The 22,688-nt window shown below is 55.7% G+C and overlaps 2 protein-coding genes and 2 pseudogenes across 2 annotated transcripts; 3 read left to right on the forward strand and 1 right to left on the reverse strand.

Annotated features, from left to right (window-relative positions):
* Nucleotides 1-22,688, forward strand: part of LOC128820667 (uncharacterized) — a 2,212,279-nt pseudogene that overhangs the window by 1,716,623 nt on the left and 472,968 nt on the right.
* Nucleotides 1-22,688, reverse strand: part of LOC128820669 (uncharacterized) — a 1,091,286-nt pseudogene that overhangs the window by 716,223 nt on the left and 352,375 nt on the right.
* Nucleotides 1,882-3,880, forward strand: LOC128820649 (olfactory receptor 14J1-like). Its single transcript, XM_054001452.1, has 2 exons — nucleotides 1,882-1,895; nucleotides 2,925-3,880. Exon 2 carries the CDS (start codon nucleotides 2,948-2,950, stop codon nucleotides 3,878-3,880), a length of 933 nt encoding a protein of 310 aa, XP_053857427.1. The 5' UTR covers nucleotides 1,882-1,895; nucleotides 2,925-2,947.
* On the forward strand, nucleotides 8,480-11,258 carry LOC128820650 (serine/threonine-protein kinase pim-1-like; the record flags this gene model as incomplete). The annotated part of the gene is made up of 5 exons (XM_054001454.1): nucleotides 8,480-9,007; nucleotides 9,124-9,174; nucleotides 9,379-9,745; nucleotides 10,361-10,537; nucleotides 10,779-11,258. Coding segments are annotated over 5 exons (1,230 nt in total), but the record flags the coding sequence as incomplete, so codon positions are not given.

Raw genomic sequence — 22,688 nt, forward strand, 5'->3', positions numbered from 1 at the left:
GGCCATGATTGCACAAACCTCTCACAGAGTCTGTAGCAAAAGGGAAACACCAAGTACCTTAAAAGAACTGAAGTACCTTGAAGCATTAATGAGCCCACTGAGTGTTGTTCCTGACAAAGCCTCCCCAGGGACTAATTACAGCAGATAATTGGAGGCCATGATTGCAGAAAGCTCTCAGAGACTGCAAGGCAAAAGCCAAAGCCAAAGTCCTTTGAAAAACCTGCAGTGCCTGGGAGCATTGTGGAGCCCCCAGGGCCATTCCTGAGCAAGGCTCCCCAGGGACTCCTTCCAGCAGATCCTTGAGGCCACTGGGATGTGGGCTAGGGGGGGATGCTGAGGGCAGGACAAGGGACTGACAGTGCCCAGCCTGGCTGGGGCTGTGCCAGGAGGCCCCAGGGCCTCAGGACAAGGTGTCTCCTCACAGCCCTTGGTGGCACAGACCCTGCTGTGCCCCAGGCCACCAAGACTTGGCTTCTCTTTGTCCCCACCTGTCATCAGTGCCTCCAGTTCTCTGCTCTGCCTGGGGCCTGGGGACACTTTCTCACTCGTGTCCCTCACTGGGACCCATTAAAAGTCAAAGAAACTTTGAAGTTGGATTCTAACTTGGAGTTCTGAGAGGTTTCTGCAGCTCCCTCTCAGGGCCTGATGTTCAGGGCCTGAGCACAAAACCCCAGAGGCTCATTCAAGTCCTTGTGCTGTGTCTGTGCTGCTGAGCTGGGCCGGGCTCCTGGCACAGAGGGTGATGCTGGTAAGCAAGCAGAGCTTCAAAAGCACATTTCTCTGGATGAGCAGCTCTTCTCCCAGCCCAGCAGGGCTGGGGCACTGCCTGCAGCCACCCCAGGCACAGCCCAGAGAGCTTCAATCAGTCAGGGCTGGGAAGGTGCTGAGAAGTGCCTGGGGCAGAATCACTGCCAGCCCTTGGCACAGGAACCTCTGGCTGCAGGACAATGCAGCTGCAGCTCCTGCAGTGATCTCCTCAAGCTGGAACATGCCAATGCCCACAGCCCCTGTGAGTACATTCTCTGATGGTCTCTTGTGCAGAGCAGCCAGGGGTGCCCAGGGCTGTCCTGCAGAGCAGGGTCCTGCAGCCCAGGGCGCTGTGCTGGGCCAGGGACTCTGCTGCCTGCCAGGGACAGCTCTCAGCCGGCCCGGGGAGCTGCTGCCAGCGCTGGCCAGAAGCTGTGGGGGGAAGGAGCCACCCTGAGCAGGGCAGGTGCTGCTGCTGAGAGCTGCTGGCTGGGGCAGGGCTGCTCCCAGCTCCAGACCAGCCTGGGCACAGCTCCGGAGGACACTTCCCAAAGAAGGTAAGCTTGGGATTGCTGTAAAGATCAGCAGCTTTCCTGAGACTGTTTTCCATTTCCTGCTTGGAGAAGGATGGGAAAGTTGGGGTGATGACAAAAACATTTTTGCTTTTGATACATTTTAATATATTCATAGCTCTATAAATTACTATTATATATTTATAAAACTATAATCCTTACTTTATGCTATTAAACTCTTAATTACCTCTATTAAACTACTGTTATATACTTCGATCAATACAATCCTTAATTAACTCTAGTACATTTCCTAACCTTTCTCTTAGATTTCAGAACAATAAGCTGACTGTCTAAATACATTCCTGAAATACTGCATCGTCTTATTACCAGGAAGAGGACCTACAAGAAGAACATTTTGGTTTTGACGAGAATATGAGCAGTCATAACAAGAAGTGGGGCAAAGTAGCCCTTGGACCTACACCAATGGGTTGAGCCAGGAGTGTGTAACTGGGACAACTGAATCTCCTATTGGATTTTCCTGTTAAATATCCTAATTAATCAACCTTTATAAATTGTTGAAATCAGGAGCCGATTGTGCCTCATCCCCACTGGGACACCTGGAAGCTTCCAATAAAGGTCTGGTTTTTACTTTACTGTTCTAACACTGTTGCAAGGGTTGGTTTTTTTTGGGTTTTTTTTTCTCTTTTGATCATAGACAACAGGGGGATGAGAGAAGCAGAACAGGAATTGTAATCCCAGAATGACAGAACATTCTGAGTTGAAAGGGACACACAGGATCATCAAAGGAATGTTTGAACATTTACAGAGACTCCAGAACTGTGACTTTGGGTGGTCAGTCTCTCTGCTGGCAGCCTCCCAAAGGGCCTTCAGCCACTGCTCAGCCCTGGACAGCAGCAGCATCACCTTGGCAGGGCCCAGCAGGGCTCTCCTGAGCTGCCCTTGCCCAGCTGCACACAGACCCTGCCCCAGCCAGGGCCCTGCACACAGGCAGGTTTCTGTAGGGCCGGGCCGAGGGCACACGGGGTGGGATGGGCTCTGTGAGCGCTGGCAGGGACAAGGCACCTCTCAGGAGGGAATGTCCAGGCCCAGGGAGATGCTCGGGGAAGGAGAGGGGGCTGAGCAGAGCAGTGCTGGGGGGACAAGCCCATCCAGCCCCTCACCTTCCCTCAGCCACAGGGAATCCTTTGCCTCTCCCATCTCTCAGTGGCAAACTCTGAGTGCAGCAGGAATGCTGGGGATTTCTGACCTCAGAGAGCCAGCAATGATGTGTGGGTAGGAAAACAATTCCTAAAACCAGCTCCTACCATCCTTTAGACCTGGAAGTGCAGATGCTACTAAGCCTTTCTGCAGTAGGAGTGATTCCCCTGACAAATCCGGATTATCCAGCCTTGTCCCTCTGCCACATGGCCACAAACCCAGGGCAGCAGGGCAGGGATGGCTCCTTGAGAGCCCCCACACACAGCCCTGGCTGCTCCTGGCACACTCAGCCAGCACAGCTGGAGCTCAGGCAGGGACCAGGATGAAGGTTTTCCCAGAGCAGGAACAAGGGTGGGTGAGTCCCAGCAGGACAAGCTACAGGGAATGGCGCAGGTTTAGCTCCAAGCAGCCTCTCCTGACTTGTCACTGTCCTTTCTCCATGAACAGGTGCCCATGTGCAGCCACAGCCAATGTCCAACAGCAGCTCCATCAGCCACTTCCTCCTGCTGGCACTGGCAGAGACGCGGCAGCTGCAGCTCCTGCACTTCTGCCTCTTGCTGGGCATCTCCCTGGCTGCCCTCCTGGGCAACGGCCTCATCATCAGCGCCGTAGCCTGCGGCCACCACCTGCACACGCCCATGTTCTTCTTCCTGCTCAACCTGGCCCTCAGCGACCTGGGCTCCATCTGCACCACTATCCCCAAAGCCATGCACAATTCCCTCTGGGGCACCAGCACCATCTCCTACACAGCATGTGCTGCACAGATCTTTTTCTTTATGCTCTTCGTTGGAGCAGAGCTTTCCCTCCTGACCATCATGTGCTACGACCGCTACGTGTCCATCTGCAAACCCCTGCACTACAGGACCCTCCTGGGCAGCAGAGCTTGTGCCCACATGGCAGCAGCTGCCTGGGCCAGTGCCTTTCTCAATGCTCTCATGCACACGGCCAATACATTTTCCCTGCCCCTGTGCCATGGCAATGCCCTGGGCCAGTTCTTCTGTGATATCCCACAGATCCTCAAGCTCTCCTGCTCCAAATCCTATCTCAGGGAAGTTGGACTCCTTACTGTTAGTGCCTGTTTGGTATTTTGTTGTTTTGTGTTCATTGTTTTCTCCTATGTGCAGATCTTCAGGGCTGTGCTGAGGATCCCCTCTGAGCAGGGACGGCACAAAGCCTTTTCCACCTGCCTCCCTCACCTGGCCGTGGTCTCTCTGTTTGTCATCACTGGTATATTTGCCTACCTGAAGCCCTCCTCCATGTCCTCCCCATCCCTGGATCTGGCCCTGTCAGTTCTGTACTCGGTGGTGCCTCCAGCCCTGAACCCCCTCATCTACAGCCTGAGGAACCAGGAGCTCAAGGCTGCAGTGCGGAGACTGATGACTGGGTGGTTTCAGAAATATTAAACTGCTGGCCAATTTCTGCAAATCGTTTGTAATAAAAGTCATCTTTGATACTTCTTATTGGTTTCATTTTGGAGGTTCTTTATCATTGTAATACTAATTTAATATTGTACTCAAAGAAATGTCATTGCTTGTGCCATTTTGTTTGTCACCACCTTCAGTGTACCCACAGACTGTCAGTGAGGGGCTGCGCCTTCGGTGGCTTTAAAGAAACTCAAGGATCTCCCAGCCAAGTTTTCTGCAGAGATGCCCTTTTGTTGCCTTCTCTGGAGCTGCAGCAGCAATGTCTGTGTGCAGAGCTGGGGGCAGATCAGTGCTGGCACAGCAGCTGTGCCCAGCAGCAGCAGCAGCACTTGGTGTTGCCAGTGCTGCTCCCGTGGCCCTGCCCCGCTGCTCTGGTGGCCCTGGTGTTGCTGCAGGGCCTGAGTGCTCTCGGGGCCGGGCACAGTCCTGGGGGTGGCAGTGCCGGGGCTGCAGCAGGGACAGGCCATGGGCACTGCTGGGGCAGCGCTGCCGCCTCAGGCCAGGGCCTGGGGGCTCCAGGCTCCTTGCCCAGGCTCTCTCAAGAACACGGCCAGGCCAATGCTCAGCACAGAAAACCCCCGTCAGCAGCCCCAGGCTGGCCGTGGGCAGACTGGGGGCAAACAGCACGGCTGGTGCTCTGCCAGGGCCCTGGGGCAGACGGGAAGGAGCAGCAGAGCAGGGGCTGATCCATCCCCAGTGCGCTGCACAGCCCAGGGCAGCGTCCCAGAGCGTCCTCATGGAGCTGCCAACAACATCCCCCCTCTGCAGCCCTGGCCTCTCCCCCAGCTCACACAGGTGCCGCATCCTTACAGGCACAGACACGGCAGCGCTGGCTCAGGAGCCCCTGTTTGCATTGCACACAGCAGGCGGGAGCACCCCCGTGCTGGTGCTGTGGGGACATCAACCTGAGGCAGCACAAATGCCATCAGCCCCTGGGGCCAGGAAGGGCCGGGGGACGCCAGGGAAACCACTCAGCTTTGCCCTGGCCTCTGCACTCAGCCAGAAAGTTTGTTCCCATCAGCTGGGACTTTCCTGTCCCACTGCAGACGCTGTTGCTCAGAGCCAGGGCTGCCTGGCAGCCACCCCCAAACTGCCCTGAGCAATTCCTTGGCTTCACCTTTGCTTTCTTTACTCTTCCCTAGTCCAGATTTCCTCCTCTTGCCCAGCCCTGTTCCCTGCCCTGCACACAGCCCATCCCTGTTTGCCCTTTCCTCTCTGGCCCCACTCCCCATTGCAGTTCCTGCCTTGGCACCATGGGAACGGCCCTTGGGGAGCAGGATCATCCCACAAGTGCTGCAGGAATTGTCTGCAGGCTCCTGCAGGGCCTCGTGCTGCTCCCTTGCCAGAGGCAGCCCAGGCCAGGGGGGCACATCTGGGCTGCTGTGTCTGCCTGTGGGGCTCCCTGTTCTGGGCAAGGAAGAGGAGCTGCAGAGGCTCTGCAGGACTGACAGGATGGGCTTTGGGGCTGTGAGCAGAAGCTGAGGGACCTGGGCTGCTGCAGCTTCTGAAGAGGAGGCCCAGGGCTCCTCCTGCAACTGCTCCAAGGGTGGTTTCAGAGAATCCCAGAATCAGCACGGCTGGAAAAGACCTTGGAGATCATCAAGTCCAACCTGTGCCCTGACACTGCCTTGTCTCCCCTGAGCCTCCTCTTCTCCAGGATCAACAACTCCAGCTCCCTCAGCCACTCCTCACAGGATTTGTGCTCCAGAGCCCTCACCAGCCTTGTTGCCCTTCTCTGGACACGCTCCAGTGCCTCCATGTCCTTCCTAAATTGGGGGCCCAGAACTGGACAAGAATGTCCCAAGCAGTGCCCAGCACAGGGGAAGAATCACTGCCCTGCTCCTGCTGGCCACACCATTCCTGATCCAGGCCAGGAGCCACTGGCCTTCTTGGCCACCTGGGCACTCTGCTGGCTCATGTCCAGCCTGCTGTCCATCAGTCCCTGCAGGTCCCTTTCTGCCTGGCTGCTCTCCAGCCCCTCTGTCCCCAGCCTGGAGCACTGCAGGGGTTGTTGTGGCCAAAGTGCAGGACCCAGCACTTGGACTTGTTAAACCTCACCTTGTTGGATTTGGGCCCTGGATCCAGCCTGTCCAGGGCCTTGTGCAGAGCCCTCCTACCCTCCAGCAGATCAACACTCACACCCAGCTTGGTGTCATCTGCAAATTTCCTGATGGTGGACTCAATCCCCTCATCCAGACCATCAGTGCAGATATTGAAATCCACGCTGGCTGGCTCTGATCCCTCGGCCATCCTGTGGGTGCCCTGTGATGGCTCTCAAGGTGATCTGTTCCAGAACCTTGCCAGGCACCGAGGTCAGGCTGACAGGCCTGGAGTTCCCCAGATCCTCCTTCCAGCCCTTCTTGGGGATGGGCTCACAATGGCACCTCCAGTGCTCTGGCACCTCCCTGCTGAGCCAGGACTAATGGGAAATGATGGACAGCAGCTTGGGGAGCTCATCCACCAGCTCCCTCATCCCCCTAGGATGGATCCCATCCCATCCCATACACCTGTGAGCATCTGAGTGGCTCAGCAGGTCCCCAGCTGCTTCCTCCTGGACTACAGGGGCTGTTCTGCTCCCTGTGCCCATCTGCCAGCTCAGGAGAACACTTGTCCTGAGGACAACCTTTCTTTTCATTGAAAAACTGAGGCAAAGAAGGGTTTAACTACCTCAGCCTTTTCCCTATCTTTAGTGACTGCATTTGCCACCACATCCAATAGTGAATAGATGTTGTCCTTGCCCTTCCTTTTACCACTGATGTATTAATAAAGATATATTTTTATAGACCTCTACAGAAGTGGCCAGATGGAGTTTTAAGTTGGCTTTTGCCTCTCTAGTTTTTTTCCTATGTGGCCTAGCAACCCTTTGAAGGGTTTCCTGCAAAACCTGACCCTCCTTCCAAAGATGATACACTCTCTGTTTTGCTCTTTAGTCCTTGTAACACTCCTTGCCCATCCGGGCCGGCTGTTTCCCTCGTCCGCTCATCTTTCAGGACACTGGCATAATCGGTTCCTGTGCCTTCAAGATTTCTGTTTTGAAGCACACCCACCCTTCCTGGACCCCTTTGTTTTTAATGGCTGCTTCCCAAGGTACTCTCAAATAAGTCTCTTTAATGGGCCAAAGTCTGCCCTCTGGAGATCCAGTGTGCAAGTTGTATTGATGCCCCTCCTTTTATCACCAAATACTGAAAACTCTGTAATTTCATGGTCACTGTGCCCCAGATGGCCTCCAACCCCCACATGTCCTACCAGCCCTTCTCCAGTTCACCAGTTTGTGAACAGCATGTCTGGGTAGTCCCTCCCCTGGTGGGCTCACTCCCCAGCTGTGACAAGAAGTTGTCCTCATACACTCTAGGAACCTCCTGGACTGCCTCTTCTCTGCTGTGTTGAGATCCCAGCAGATAGCTGGCAGGTTAAAGGCACCTACAAGCACAAGGTCTGGTGGTTTTCAAACAAACTCTGAACTTTTCAGTTCAGAGAAGAGGTGACAGAAGCGGACCTTGATGCTGAATGTCTCCTTGGGAGCTCTGGGCACGGGGAAGAATGAGCCCCTTGAGGGCTGACCCTGTTTGGACAAGCTGCTCCTCAGCCCCAGCCTCACCACGTCTGACATGGCCCACCTGGCACTGCCATCCCTGTGCCCTGCAGCAGAACCTTGTCCCTGAGCTCTGCAGCTCCATATCCCAGCCCACTGCACCGTGTCCCACCTGCTCTCCTCAGGGCTCTGCCTGCACACAGGCCCAGGAAAACTTTTCCTGTTTGTAAGGAAGGAATGGAAAAGCCTGAGCAGGTTTCCTGAACAACAAACACCACTCAGGAAGCACCTGCTCAGTACAGGCTGCCTGGAATGGTGTCACCTTTCTACAAGGGACAGTGTGGCCAGAAATGATCTCTGGAAGCAGAATTCTCTGAGCCCTTCAGCTGAATTCTCTGTCCCTGTCCTTTCCCTGGATCTCTGTTGCAGATGGAAGCTGCTGCTGCCATTCTCACCTTTAACCTCCCTTTTGAATGCCAACAGATGTTCCCAAGTGTGTTAAACAAATGTTGCTCAATGTTTATGCAGAGCTTTTTGGTTCCTCATGGAACCAAGCACACCCTTGTGACACAGCGGAGGCTCATGGAACCAGTGGTCCATTGTGACACTGCCAATTCAAGAAAACCATGGCAACACCATGGAACCTCATGGAACAGAGGATCCATGGTGACACAGCAGAGCCACAGTTGCAGCAGCAGCAGCGGCTGCAGCAGAAAAAGAAGCGACTTTGTCGAGTCCCTCTTGCTCTTCCTCTCCCTCTCCCGCTGTCCCGCAGCCTCTCCCGCTCTCCCTTTCCCGCTGTCCCCTCCTCTCCCAGTCTCCCTCTCCCCCTGCCGGGCCGGGCCATGCCCCCAGCCTGCCCCCGGCCCCAGGCAGGGATGCCCCGTCCCCGTCCCCGTCCCCATCCCCGTCCCCGTCCCCGTCCCTGTCCCCGTCCCTGTCCCCGTCCCCGTCCCAGTCCCCGTCCCTGTCCCTGTCCCTGTCCCCGTCCCCGTCCCCGTCCCTGTCCCTGTTCCTGTCACTGTCCCTGTCCCTGTCCCTGTCCCCGTCCCTGTCCCTGTCCCCGGCCGTCCCGCCGCAGTCTCGCCCCCGCCCGGCTCTGGCCGTGCTGGCGCTGGCGCTGCTGGGCGGGCATCAGTGCCTGGGGCTGGGGCGGCATCGCCGCCCTTTGGCTCCGCCTGGCCCGAGCCCGGCCCCGGCCCCGACGTGGGCTCCAGTCCCGGCCCCGGCCCCGGCTCCTCGCGGGCCCCGCGGAGGACACAGGCGGCGCGGCCGATGCCGCCGCCTCCGCTGCGGCTTCCCCGGCCCGAGCTCCGCCGCTCGGCAGCGCGGCCGCCGGCCCCGAGCCGCCGCTGTCCCGTTGCCAGCAGAGAACGCCTGGGGATGGCCGGCCCGGGGCGCTCGGGGGGCGCTCGGGGGCCGCTCCTGGCCCCGGGCCGAGCGCTGACAGCCGCGTCCCGCCCGCAGGGAAGGCGCAGGAGGCCCTGCAGGAGCGGTACCGGCTGGGTTCGCTGCTGGGCAGCGGCGGCTTCGGCAGCGTCTTCGCGGCCACGCGGCTCTCGGACGGCGCCCCGGTGAGCGGCGGGGCCGGCGGCGGGCGCAGGAGGAGGAGGAGGAGGAGGAGGAGGAGGAGGATGGGGCTGGGCTAGGCGGGGGGCGAGCTGAACCCGCTGCTCTCCCTTGCTCGCAGGTGGCCATCAAAAGGGTGCCGCGGGATCGCATCCGGCACTGGGGCGAGCTGGTGAGTGAGCGGGGCCAGCGGCAGAAGCCGGGCCGTGCCGGGTGGGGATGAGCCGGGGCCCGGCAGGGTGGGAGCTGCCGGGAGCCCTGCAGGGAGAGCGGGCGTGGGCTGAGCGGGGCATGCAGAGCATCCCGGGCTGGCTGAGGGCTTCCCCAGCCCCGGCACGGCCTCAGCCCCACTGACGGCATCGCGCTCCTCCCGCAGCCCGACGGCACCAGCGCACCCCTGGAGATCGTGCTGCTGGACAAGGTGGCCTCTGGCTGCGCTGGTGTCATTCAGCTCCTGGAGTGGCTCGAGCTCCCCGACAGCTTCTTGCTGGTGCTGGAGCGCCCGGAGCGGTGCCAGGACCTGTCGGGTTTCCTGGCGGAGCGGAGGTTCCTGCCGGAGGAGGAGGCGCGGGGGCTGTTCCGCCAGGTGCTGGAGGCCGTGCGGCACTGCACCAGCTGCGGGGTCCTGCACAGGGACATCAAGCCCCAGAACATCCTGCTCGACCTGGCCACCGGGCAGCTGAAACTGATCGACTTTGGCTGTGGCGCCTTCCTCCAAGACACAGCCTACACCCAGTTTGCAGGTGAGCCCTGCCAGGGGATGCTCCTGGGCATCTCATGGCCCAGCCAGGGTGCAGCACCGGGGCTCCCCCTATTGCAGCTGGGATGGGATTAATGCTGGAGCCAGGTTGATTTGGGTGGGGGTGTGAGGGGGTCCAGCTCCCAGCCCTGCTGACAGCCCTCAGCACCCACTGTGCCCTGGGCTGGGGCTGGAGCTGGGGCAGCCAGCCCGACAAAAACCCCCATGGGGGTAGCAGAGAGGGGGGTCTGACCCCGTGCCCCGGACGGTTTTGTGTGCAGGCGAGGAAGGGCTTGGACTGCTCTGCTCCCCGTGTTTGCCTTGACTTGTTCACATTTTTGGGGGGCTGTGCAGGCAGGGAGTCGAGTGGGTTTCTCCACCACTGGATGAGTTTTTCTTTTGTGTGTCATTGTTGGGCCTTCCCAGGGTTTCTGCTGCCCTCTTCCAGCACCAGTGGCTTCTTTTCCAGCCCCGAGTCTGTACACAAGTCCCAGGTGCTGGCGAGAGGGCAGCGGTCACCCCGTGTGCCACTGGGGCAGCCCCCACATGCCCAGGGGTGCTGGGGCCAGGCTCTGGGAGCAGCAGCATCCCCCTGCTGAACTCTGTCTGTGTTCCACAGGAACCCTGTCCTACAGCCCACCAGAGTGGATCCACCACCGACGCTACCACGGCGAGGCAGCGACCATCTGGTCCCTGGGCCTCCTGCTGTGCCACCTGGTCATGGGCAAGCACCCGTTCAGGAGGGGCCAGGAGATCATCTGGGGGCGGATCTTGTTCCCACGACGGCTCTCTCAAGGTGGATCCTCATCTCGGGCCACGGGGGCAATACCAGTGCTGGGAGACAGCAGCAGCTCGTGGGCATCCCGCTCTGGCAGCTGCTGAGGAGGTGGCACAAGTCCTGCTCTCCTGCTCTCCTCCAAACAGAGAATCCATGGGGAAGTTCAGGCCCAGCTCTGGGCACACCCAGCATGGCCTGGGCATGGGAACAGGGGGGCAACTTCTCCAACTGACTGGTGATTCCTGGTTTCTCTCCCCAGAGTGCCAGGATGTCATTAAGAGGTGTTTGTCCATGCAGCCCTTGGACAGGCCGTCCTTAGAAGAGCTTTTCCATGATCCTTGGGTGCAGGGTGTTCCTCTGCCCTAGAGGATGGGAGAGATCCACATGCACAGTTGGATCCAGGGGCCTGGCAGGTAACAGCTCCACACATCTCTTGGCAATCAGTGGCAAAGCCAACCAGACAGGTTTTGTGCTGCCTGTAGCTCTGAGCAGGGGTCAGCAGAAGGGAACACGCAGCTCTTGGGCTGGAGCTGAGCTGGACACCTGGTGTGGCAAGCACTGGTGGCCACCATCCCCCGGGTTTTGCTTGTCCTGGTTCCCTGACAGCTGGGGCCCTGGGCAGAACCCTGACAGCCTGGTCTGGCCCCAGGGAAGGAGAAGGAGCCCCTGGAGAAGCTGCACCAGGTGGGGCTGCTGCTGCTGGAGACACCAAGGACAACCTGAAGGATGACAATCTCTTCCTCGGCCTGGCCAGCTGAAGATGATGGACTTGGATTCTGGCACCTTCTCCAAAGCCAGGCCCCACAGGGAATTTGCAGATGAGTCCACACGCAGGGGGATGCTCCCAGATTTGGGCATTGCTCAGCCTGGCTGGGAGCCAAAGGTTCCCCCTTTGCTGGGGCGGATGCAGCTGATCCTTCAGTCGGCTGCCAGGCTGCTTTTGGCAGGGCTGGGGGCATGGGCTGGGGTGGGTACGAAATGGGAGTGGGCTCCTGGCCCTGCCAACAGCCCCCAGCACCCACCGTGCCCCGGGCTGGGGCTGGGCTGGGGCAGCCAGCCCGACACAAACCAACCCCCATGGTGGGAGCAGAGGTGGGACTCCAGAACCTGTGCAGGGGCTGCTTTGCTTTGCAGGCAAGGAAGGGCTTGGGCTGCTCCACTGCCCCTGTTTGCTTTGGGATCACCGTTATTTTGGGGGGCAGTGCAGGGGGAAGGGAGAAAGCCTGGGCTTCCCTCACCTGTGGGTGGGGTTTTCCCTGGCATGCAGGGGTTGGGCCTTCCTCAAGCCCCTGACAGAGATAAGATTTTGACCTTTCTTCTTGTTTCCCTTTTTGTCTGTAATCTATTTTCAATCATTTTTTGTGTGTTTTTCTAGAGGAAGCGTTCTAGGTGGGGTCCAGTCTGGATGGGGAAGTGCTTGGGAGCAGCTGTGGCGTGGATGGGCCGTGCCCTTGGAGAAGGCTGAGGACATCGTTTGGGACCAGCTTTTCTTCCAGCGGGGGATGGCGTCAGGTGGGTCCCGTCTGCTTGGCATGGTGGGATCAGAGCTTTGGGGAGATGGCAGCGAGCACAGGAGCATCCTGCTCCGGGCAGCTGCTGAGGGCTGGATGTGCCGTGGCTGGCTGCAGGCTGGGCACATGTCCTGCCCTCCTGCTCTGCTGCCAAAGGCAGCAGGGATGGGCAGCTCTGGGCACCGCTCTGGGCACGGCCAGCATGGCCTGGGCACCGCAGGCGGCTGGGACAAGGGGACAGGAGCCTTCAGCTGAGGGGCGCTTTCTGCTTTCTCTCCTTGCAGCCGGGCCCTGCGGGTGCTGAGGCTGCTCTGGGCTCTGCCAGGGCTCTGCTGGAGCTCAGCACCGTGCCAGAATCAGCCAAAGAAGAAATGGTGTGCCCTGCAGCCCAGCCTTGCTTAAGCATTTCAGCAACACAGCTCAAGTTTGCAGAGTGTACACCTCCCAGGGAAAACGTGCTACCACCCAAAAAATAAACTTGTTCAATAACTTCTGAAATTAAATCAATCTGGGATGACCCCAAATGGCATTTTTCAGCTTGCTCGAGCTGTAGCTCAGGCCTTCTCTGAACAGTTCTCTCTCCCACCTGCCTTTTACTCCCCAACTGCTCCCTCTTTTCCCCCAGTGAGTTCCCAGCCCATGGCAGTCTCCATCACACTGCTGCCTTCCTTGGTGCCCCTCACCATGAGGAAGGCCAAGCCCCAGGCTTAGGGACTCATCCTGTCACTGGCTGAGGAGCAGCAATGTCTCAGAGGTCTCGTGGGATTTTAGTGTCCTTCAGAGCTGCTCTGCAGCCCTCAGCTCTCCTCACTGCTGAGTTCCCACTCCCTTTTCCTCGTCCTTGCAGCAGGATGAGCTCTGTGAATCCCCTTGAGCCTCCCCACTCTTCCCAGCCCATGCACCCACCTCAGTTAGGCTGAAGCTGCAGCTTCTCTGTCTCCTGTGGCACACCAGTCCAGTGCCCTGTGCGGGGAGCCCCAGCCCCAGAGCACAGCACTCAGCAGTGCAGTCCGGGCTGGAGCAGCTGCCCTGCAGCCCTGGCTTGGCTCTTGGTGGCAAGGGAATGCTCCCTGTTTGCAGCTGTCCCTGCAGGATGGCCCCAGGGCAGAGCCCAGCCGGGCTCCCCCTGCAGCCCCTGAAGCTTGGGGCAGACAGTGGTGCCAGAGCTGAGGTTCATGGGGAGCACCCGCAGCTGTGGCTTGAGTCAGTGCTGGCAAATGTTGTGTTCTCATCTCCTGCAGTCTGTGGGGAAAGCAACCTGTGCTGCCAGGCCAGTGTGTGCCAGGCCTGTGTGTGCCAGGGGCTCTTGGATGTCTCTGTACCCATGGACAGAAGGCTCTGTGTGTGCCAGGGGCTCTTGGATGTCTCTGTACCCATGGACAGAAGGCTCTGTGTGTGCCAGGGGCTCTTGGATGTCTCTGTACCCACGGACAGAAGGCTCTATGTGTGCCAGGGGCTCTTGGATGTCTCTGTACCCACGGACAGAAGGCCCTGTCTGTGCCAGGGTTTCCAGAATGTCTCTGTAGCCATGGGTATGGAATAGCATGGACAGTTACAGTGTCAATCACGTTGCTTGCACGCTCCTTCCTTTGCATACAAGACACATCCATGCACACCCCCATGCACAGATACATTAAAAGGACAGGGAGGGAGAGAGATTTCCCACAGAGCTCTAACTTTGGCATAACTCACCTTTTAGCTGCTGGCCAGGGGATATTTTTCCCAGCTCTGTGTGAGAAGGTGTCCAGGAGCTGAAGGAGCAGCATTTAGAAGCAGTTTCAGGATTTCTAGGCAGGCGGTGGAGCTGACAACCATCCACGTAACTCACCGTATTCATCAGGATGTGCTGCTGGTTCTCTGGGAATATGGCCCAGTGGAGACACGAGACTTGGAAAAATCCCATCTCTCTGTGGATTTGTGCAAAGGGGGAGCAGCAGAAACACTTTGTGTCTGCTCTGGGGACACAAGGCCCAAGGAGCTGCGGTGGCAGAGGGTGAGCTGGGCTGGTGGCAGGTGAAGTCCTGGTTCATGACATCCCAGAATGGCACAGGACAAAGCTCCAAGCACCCCCAACCCCACTGATGAAGTCTTTGTGATGCTGCACATCCTACAGGAAAAGCTGCTGTCACAGAATTCACTGGGATTTGTAAGTTTCATTTTCAATACTTTAGGTCCAAGTTTCAAACTGCAATATTTTTGCCCTCAAGACACAGTTGTGCTCAATCCATCTCTCATCCTCCTATTGCTTCAACTCCAATTTAAAAATAAATCTTAATATTGGAAACAAAACCGAAAATCTTTAGAAAAAGGATGCTGAGGTCACTCTGTAAGATGGATCCAGGCCATCAGAACATGCGCCAAGTAAATGAGTTCTCCTTTTAAAAAGATCAGTTACCTCTTAATCCAAAGTTACAGAAGATTTTCACTAGACATTTTTTTCTTGTTTTTCTCTTTCATATTTCTCTCATTTTTTCCTTTCTTTTTTTCTTTTTTCTTTTTGAGCAGATAACACATCCTGAAAAAGAAATGTACAGCAAATGAGATACATTTCTGATGAACAATGAAAGTATTTACTCCTCTGTTTACTTTTCTCTGGATACCCTGATGTAAAAAAACTAGCAGATATGAGCAGAGGTGTAAAGTGTTTGCTTTGGACTAAGCTGGAGTTCAGCACTGCGGACATCCTGATCCAGCCAAGAGTTGCAGAACTCTTTTGCACATCTCGAGCCATGTGTTTGCAGGCACAGCACCTGCAGTGCTGACACACCCGTGCACGTGAATAACTCTGTTACTCCCTCACAGAATTTGGGCTGTGCCCCAGAACGAGGTGCTCCAGCCCTTTGCTCCTGGTTCCCGTGGGGAGCAGCTCCCTTCCCTCTGGCTGAGCTGCTCAGGCAGAGCCCGGCAGCTCCTGGCCCTGCAGGGCTGAGGCTTTTCCCCGTTGCTGGGCACAGACTGATGGAGCAGCACTGCTGAACACGGGCACACAGAGGGACCAGCAGCAGCTGCCTTTGGCCACCTGAGGCTCCAAGGCCCAAACTCGGAGCAGACAGGGCTGGAAGAGACTCGCAGGCTCCCTGCTGGCTCTGCTGCCCCACTTGTGCCCACCTGGGAGCCCCCAGGGCCAGCAGGGACTTGAGATGGCAGCCCTGGGCTCCTGGAGGTTGTGCAAGGAACGCAGCTGGGGACTCCCTGTCCATGGGCAGCTTCCAGATGGAAAAGGCTGCTGTGCCCAGGCAGCTCCAAGGGCAGAGAAAGGAGGGTCTCGACCACGGGATCTGTGCCAGTCCCACAGTCCTGGGCAGCAGCCACCGAGCCCTGGGGGAGCAGAGGGCACAGCAAGAGGGACAAAAGCAGGCAAGGTCAGAGACTGGAGAGAGCCAGAGCTGGGAGCAGGAACAGCTGCTCCATTGCACTCTTGGAGAAAGCTCTTGGCTGGTTCAAAGCGCTGAAAGGCGTGAAGGGCAGAGAGGAGGCCACAGCAAACAATGCTCCTGTTTCCACAGCCTCCCCTCTCCGTGTGCCAGAAGGAATTGGATGGACTGTGTTCTTCTCTCCGAGTCGTCTGGTTCAGCATGAGCAGCTGAGCACCAGGAGCTGAAGGAGCTGAAGCCTCAGGCCACAAGAGCTGGGCCAGAGGAGACTTTCTGAGCAAATGAATGCTGCTAACATGGACCTGGCTGAATGCAGCAGATGGAATCATGGAATCACAGAATCCTTTCTGTTGGGAAAGACCTCTGATCTCATCCAGTCCAGCCGGTCACCCAGCAGTGTCGAGCCCAGCACTAAACCACGTCCCTGAAGTGCCAAGGCCTGGACAACAGCCCTGAGTGAGGCCTGAACAACAGGCCCTGAGCCAAAGGTGGCCTCTGGATGAACCTTCCAGCCAAAGGTTATCTTTGGATCTGCTCACTAATGAAATATGCATGGTCATTAGCACTGTGATAGATGTATCCACTCATTAGTGAAACATGTATTGACCTTTCTGTGTTTAGAAGCCAGACAAGGCCATGAAATCCGACATCTGGCCTTGTCTGGGGCTGAATGGTCAAAGTCACCTCCCTTGGTTCCTGCTGGGGCCCTGGCCAGGCTTTGGGAGGAAGCCAAGAGGAGGATGAAAGCAGATGTTCCCGCACCAGAAGTGCTGTCAGTTTGTTCATTCAGCACTGTCAGAGCTGGGCCCTCTCACAGCGGGGCTGGAGCCTCACCTGTGGCTGGAGGCACCTGCAGGAATTGCCAGTGTCCAGGAGTGGCTCTGCAGCCCTTGGCTGTGACAGCTTCCCCAGCTGCTGTGTGGATCTGGGGGATGGTAAAGCCTGAGGGTAACTGGGGCTGGATCTTTCTTAATCACTGCTGCAATCTTTGGTGGTGATGGTTGGGTGCATTGCTGAGCTGCTCCTTTTGTGATTCTTTGCTGCTTTGAGCTACAGTCAATGACACTGATTCCTTCAGTTGGTGTCTGTGTCTTTGGTGCTGACCCTGCCCACTGGTGAAACAAAACTGGCACAGTCTGGCCAGATCACCACAAAATTTCATTTTTTAAATGTAAATGTGAGGAATCAGTCCCATCAGAAATTCCCAGATGGGAAGCCCTTCCCTGGAGTTCCCTGGCTCTGGAGTGGGCTGAGGTGGGAGCACCGTGTGAGCAGTGGGGCAGTCGGTTAAAAGAGGCTGAACCCCTGGATGTCTTAAAATGCATCCAAAAATTGCATATGGGAAAAGGAAAAGAACTTGTGTGTTTGGGAAGATGAGGGTGAATTTTGGTAACAACACATTGAAAACAGCACCAACAGAAAGAAAAATTGTTGTTGGAACATCCCCACATGGACCGACAGAAGAAGGTTTAAATCATGAACTCAGGTTCCTTTGTGCAAGCGATATAATAATAATAATAATAAAATTAATAATAATAGTTATATATAATATAACCCAATAATCTATATTTATATCTGTATAATTAAAATTTGATAATGTGAAATAATGCTGACAATGCTAATATGTCAGCTTTGGCTGCTCACTGTGACACTGAATACCCTACAGAAAAGGATTGGCCAAGACCCAAATGTCAGTGGTAAACTCTGCAAGATTGCATACAATGAATAAAGGAGGAAGGGATGAAATTGGCTATTTTTATAGGATTTGCTGATACTGTGGTGCAGAATGCTTTGTCTGTTTTGTGAGAAATAAAGTGATTAAGGCTGCTGGGTTTTTCATGTCCCAGGCAATCCACAAGCTGCAGGATTGGTTGAACGGGTGAAGGGGTTGTTAAAAGAGCAGTTAAAAGAATGAGGGGATGGGAACCTGTCCCCATGGAGAAGCCATCTCCCAGATGTGCTCCATGCCCTTAGCAATGGCCCCCTGGGGAAATGGAAACCCCCTGGCTGTGCACGGCTGCTCCCAATTTGCAAATATAGCCATGGACAGTGAGACTTGGACTGCCTGGGAAATTGTTCTGGCTGTGATGGCCCTGGCAGGGCCAGCCCAGAGGCTGCAGGGCTGGACCTTCATGCATTGGAATTAGTTAGGATAAATCAGAAGCAAATGAGAGTTAACAACACAGGAACAGGAATCCAGATTCCTCCAGCACACTTTGGTTCGATAACTGCTCACTGGAGTTTGGCCTTGCAAAGTGCTCATGCCATGGGAGGCGGAACTGATGCAGATTATCAAGGAGAAATTGAAGGAATTGTGTTAAACAATAGTGAACAAGATTGGATTATTCAACCCCATGACAGGGTAGCACAATTATTGATATTGTCAGTTTTTAAAACAATTGGGAAAAAAGGAGATCCACCTCAAATCACTGCTGTTGGTGGAGATAAAGGGTTTGGATCCAGCAGTGCTAATAATGGAGCCAGAGTGTGGGTCCAGAGGCCAAAAGGCCCTCCCGAGGCAGCTGAAGGAACAGCTCTGGGGAAAGACAGCACTGTTGGAATCCTGAAACCTGGGCAGGAATGATGGGAATGTGTCCCTGCAGCCAAGTGCTCTGTGTGAGAACAAGTAGATATTACAGATTGTTTTACACATCCTGCCAGACCAAATCTCCCTGTTTGCCCCAGGGAAAACTCGTGACCTGGACTCCATCTAGGATGGAGCCAGGGCCAGGCTCTTGTACTGCCCCAGGTGTATCCCTTGAAGGCCTTTTAATAAACACCTGCTTTATTCCTTTAGCACTGTCTAGCTCTGTTCTAGGTGGCCTCTCAAGGCATCACCACCAAACCAGGGGAACACGGACCAGTCCTGGCTGGCTGGGCCTCCTGGGGACCACCTGCCCACCTTGGCATGTCGAGGGCTGCTTCTCACCTGCCCTGAAGCACTGGGGCTCTGGGCTTTCCTTCCACACATTCTCAGTTGTGTCCCTGGCAGGGATCTCTTCAAAGTGCAAGAAACTTCAGTGTTTCAATGTAACTGAGTTCTTGAGGGTTTTGTGACATCACAGAGGGAGTTGTGACATCACAGAGCTGGCTGTGATGTCACAGAGTAGGGTGTGAGGCTACAGAGCAGACTCTGCCATCATAGAGGGTGGCTCTGTGGCATCAGAGAGTGGATTGTGACATCACCAGGTGGCTGTGTAACATCATAGAGCATCCTGTGACATCACACGGTGACTTTGTGACATCACAGACTTCTGTGACATCACAGCACTGCTGTATGACATCATGGTGTGACATCATAGAGCTGGCGCTGTGACATCACAGAGATGGCTCTGTGACATCACAGGGGCAGTGTGACATCATAGGCACTGTGTGACATCATAGGGGCAGTGTGACACCACAGAGATAGCTGTGTGCTGTCACAAGGGCAGTGTGACATCATAGGCGCAGTATGACATCACAGACTGGGCTGTGTGATGTCACAGAGATGGCTATGTGACATCACAGTGATGTTTGTGTGACATCACAGGGTTGTGTGACATCACAGGGCTGTGTGACATCATAGGTGCAGTGTGACTTCATAGGGGCAGTGTGACATCATAGAAGCAGTGTGACATCACAGAGATGGCTGTGTGACATCACAATGGGCTGTGTGACATCACAGGGGCTGTGTGAGGTCACTGGGGAGGTCACTCCGCCCCAGCCCCCCCTCACAGTTCCCCCAGAGAAGTCCAACGCTGCTCGTGCACAGCGGGGTCCCCTGTCCCCCCGGGTCCCCCCGCCCCCGGCGCCGCAGCCTCCCCCAGAGGATGTTCCACGAGATCGACCCCAGAGCCTGACACGGGGACGGGGGACGGGGCTGTGGGGGGTGGGACAGGGGGACAGGGACCCCCCGGCAGCGTCCCCGTGTCCCCCAGGGCCAGAGCCTGGGCCAGGGCTCCTTCATCCTGTTACCAACAAGGGCTTGAGAGCGCTGAAAAATCCCCAGCAAGGGAGCACCAAAAACCAGATTTAATATTCAGCGACAGCACGGCAAAGTTCCTTGGCAAGAGTCACTCTGCTCCTGACTGGACACTTCAGGCACATCAAAGAAACAAAGCAACAACAAAACCAAACAAAATCCAGGCAATCAGACCAGAAATTAGCCAATAACTGAGGCTTTCCTTCCTATGGAAAAGAACTGTCCTTCTCGGCCAGGCACCCATGGCCACAATCGGGATTTCACCTCCAACATTGCCTGTTGTGAGAGACTGGAGGAGATTGTTGGCTGGAAGCATTTCATGTGTGGGAGGAAGGGGCAGGTCCAGCCTTGCCCTGCCCTGGAACCCCAGCCCTGCCCTGCCCTGGAACCCCAATCCCCCCAGAGCCTCTATCCCAGCCCAGCAGTGGCTGCCAGTCCCTGGCACAGCACAGGCAATGCTCCACAGCCACCTCTGGAGCCCCAGCCCAGCTCCTGAGTGACCAAATGACCCCAAGTCCCACCTGGGGGAAGGGCCCAGGAAGACCAAGGAGTTTTTAGGCTGAGCACAAGGCAAGGACACATCTTGACCCTAAATCCTCTTGGAATTTCCATCTGAACACTGCTGGCATCCAGGAGTTGGTAGCTCTGTGTGTGCTTCTCTAGATCTTATTTTTCTCTCTTTCTGTGTCTACTTCTTCCATTTTTGTCCTCTTGCAAATGTTGATTAACTTAAAATTGAACAGGCATAGAGTTTGTGAAGTTGAATGGGCCAAGTTCATGCATTGAAAACTGTTTTTTGTTGACTGAATGTCATATTAAACCTTTTGCCAAAGTTGCTCTGATTTTCTGAAGTTCCCAGTAAAGGCTGTTTTGTTGTTTTGAGCTCCTGAGAATCTCTTGCTGGTATTTCTCCAGTGCATCCAATTCAGAGTACACAGATAATTCTAATTCCTTTTAAATGTCTCCTTGAGAGAGTTGTTTGGGGGATGGGGGTCAGGGCTTGTGTGTCCTGCTTGGCACAGCCCAGGCAGGGCTTTCACAGCCCCATCCCACACTCCATTTCCCAGCTGGAGCCGCTGGTGCCTCTGAGTTGTGCTTCCCCAGCCCCAGGGACGCTCTCCTTGTCTGCCCATTCCCCCACGGTCTCTGGGCAGGGATGGCCTCAGTGGGGGCTGCTGACATCCTCAGCACCTTGGAGGCCGCTGCTGAATTTTACTGCTCCAGAGGCTTCTCCAGCCTTCAGCTCTTCTGTTCAGGAATTCAGTGCCCCAGGGCTCATTAACATTCAGAACACCTTAACAAGCCAAACCTCTGGGAATAATTTAAGTTTTCAAATCTTTTGTGGTTAATTAGACAGATTTCAGAAGCCTATTGCAAGGGAATACAATATATTTAAAAAGACAGTGAGAAAGATTTTTTAAGTTCTGTATAGTTTTTTTTTTTACTGTTAATACATTGATAAGTGCAGTCGCCAATTGACTCTAAATCCAAGTACCTCCTCACGCAGTTGGAATAGATATGAAAATCAAGACACTTCATGGCTGACAATCAATCAGACTCTGTCCCTACCCCCACCCCACCATTTCCCCCATCCAAGCTCTGGCACTCAGAGCAGCCTTGTGCAAATCTGAGCTCCCTCCAGCCCAGGCTGCACCTGCAGCTTTCAGCTCCTTGGCTCCAACTCCCACCTGCTTTCCCTGGAGAAGGAGCTGCCTGAGACACAGAGGGATGTTCACTTCTTGTCAGCCAACAAAGCCAAGGGAAGGCACAGCTCCATCAAATGAAAAAGTCATTCTTCTCCCTGGCCGTGCCCTGCCCCTGATCCCCACAGCCTGTCCTGTTTCCTTCATCCCTGCATTGCCTGGGACTTTCTGGGACAAGGCAGCTCTGCTCTGGGGATGGAGGGAGCTCCAAGTGCAGCCACTGGAGTGGGAACCACAACTCATCAGGTTTGTGTCCTTTGGGAGACCAGGAACTGGTGAGACTCTGAGGCACAGAAAGTTCCTCTTCATGGCAAACATAAAAACTCTGAATATGATAACATTTAAGAAACATCAAAACCCTTTGTTGAACTCCTTGTGACATCCCAGCAACATCTGACATGTCCACCATCCACAGGGCATTGCCATACAGGAAGGATTTTAGACAAACACATAAGAGGTGATATAAAAGATAAAAATGGAAATAGGATGCTGGCCAAGGTGTTATTTAAACTTCTGAAAGATTGGGCAATTCCCTGAAGCTGAAAGCTTGAAGCCAGTCAAAGGAGATGCATTGGGATGACCAGAGAACAGCTGCAGGAGGAAGTCTGGGAGCAATGGGAAGGACATTGATACAGCTGCTCTAAATGAAGGAATGTCCTTTGACATGGCCATTTAATCAGGAGAACTGGAAACACCTGAAGGAAGAGGGTTATGAAATATTACACTGAATCTTGGTGCCAATGGAAGAGGGGAAGATCAGTATTTCTCCTCCTGCCATCAGTAGAAGAACCCAGTAGATCCAGGAAATTCCTGTTTCTGGAGGGAAAAAGTACACAAATGACCCAGATAATAAATACTTACTTGTATAATATGAAATTAACAGATATTAACACCTGTGCCCTTTTCCAGGCAGACATCAGCTGTGCGCCCACGAACAGGCAGTGCCACTTGTGCCCTGAGGTGCCCAGCTGGGATTGCATCTCTCAGAGAGGAGCTGAGGGAGAGCAGAGCACCTTGCAAGCTGCAGGTCCCTGCCAGCCCCGCAGGGCTCCTGTGCCATCAACATCTGCTCTGCTCCAGGCTGAAACAGGGCCCAGCACGGTGCCGGGATCATCAGAGAGCTGAGGTGTGTGCTGGAATTCCATGGCCTCGCCATGGCGCAGCAGCCCTGCATTTCCCTGCTCCAGCCTTGGTCTCCAGCACAGCCATGGAGGCTCTTTGGGCTCCTGAGTGTTCCTGCAGCCCCCAAGGGCAGCTGAGCTCTGCCTTTGGCACAGTCAGCCCTGGCCAGCGCAGGCCACGCTCAGCAATTCCTTGTCTGTGCCCGGCCTTGCTGCCAGCCCCGGCAGCGGCTGCGTGGCCCCTTGGTGGCCCTGTGCTGGCCCAGCCATGGTGCCACAGCCCCTGTGCAGGCCCAGCCCAGGACAGGAGCATTGCGGCTGGGAACGGCCCCTGTGCCGTGGTGCCCACGGCAGCCTTGGGGCTCTGTGCCCCATGGCCTCCCTGCTGGGCAGCCTCTGCCAGCTCCTGCCCAGCCCGTGGCACCTGTGGGGCTGCACAGACAGCCCTGCCCCGGGCTCTGCCGGCCTCTGGGCCAGCAGAGAGGCCGGCCAGGGCTGG

The sequence above is a fragment of the Vidua macroura genome, chromosome 30, assembly GCF_024509145.1.
Source record: "Vidua macroura isolate BioBank_ID:100142 chromosome 30, ASM2450914v1, whole genome shotgun sequence".
Classification (NCBI taxonomy): domain Eukaryota; kingdom Metazoa; phylum Chordata; class Aves; order Passeriformes; family Viduidae; genus Vidua; species Vidua macroura.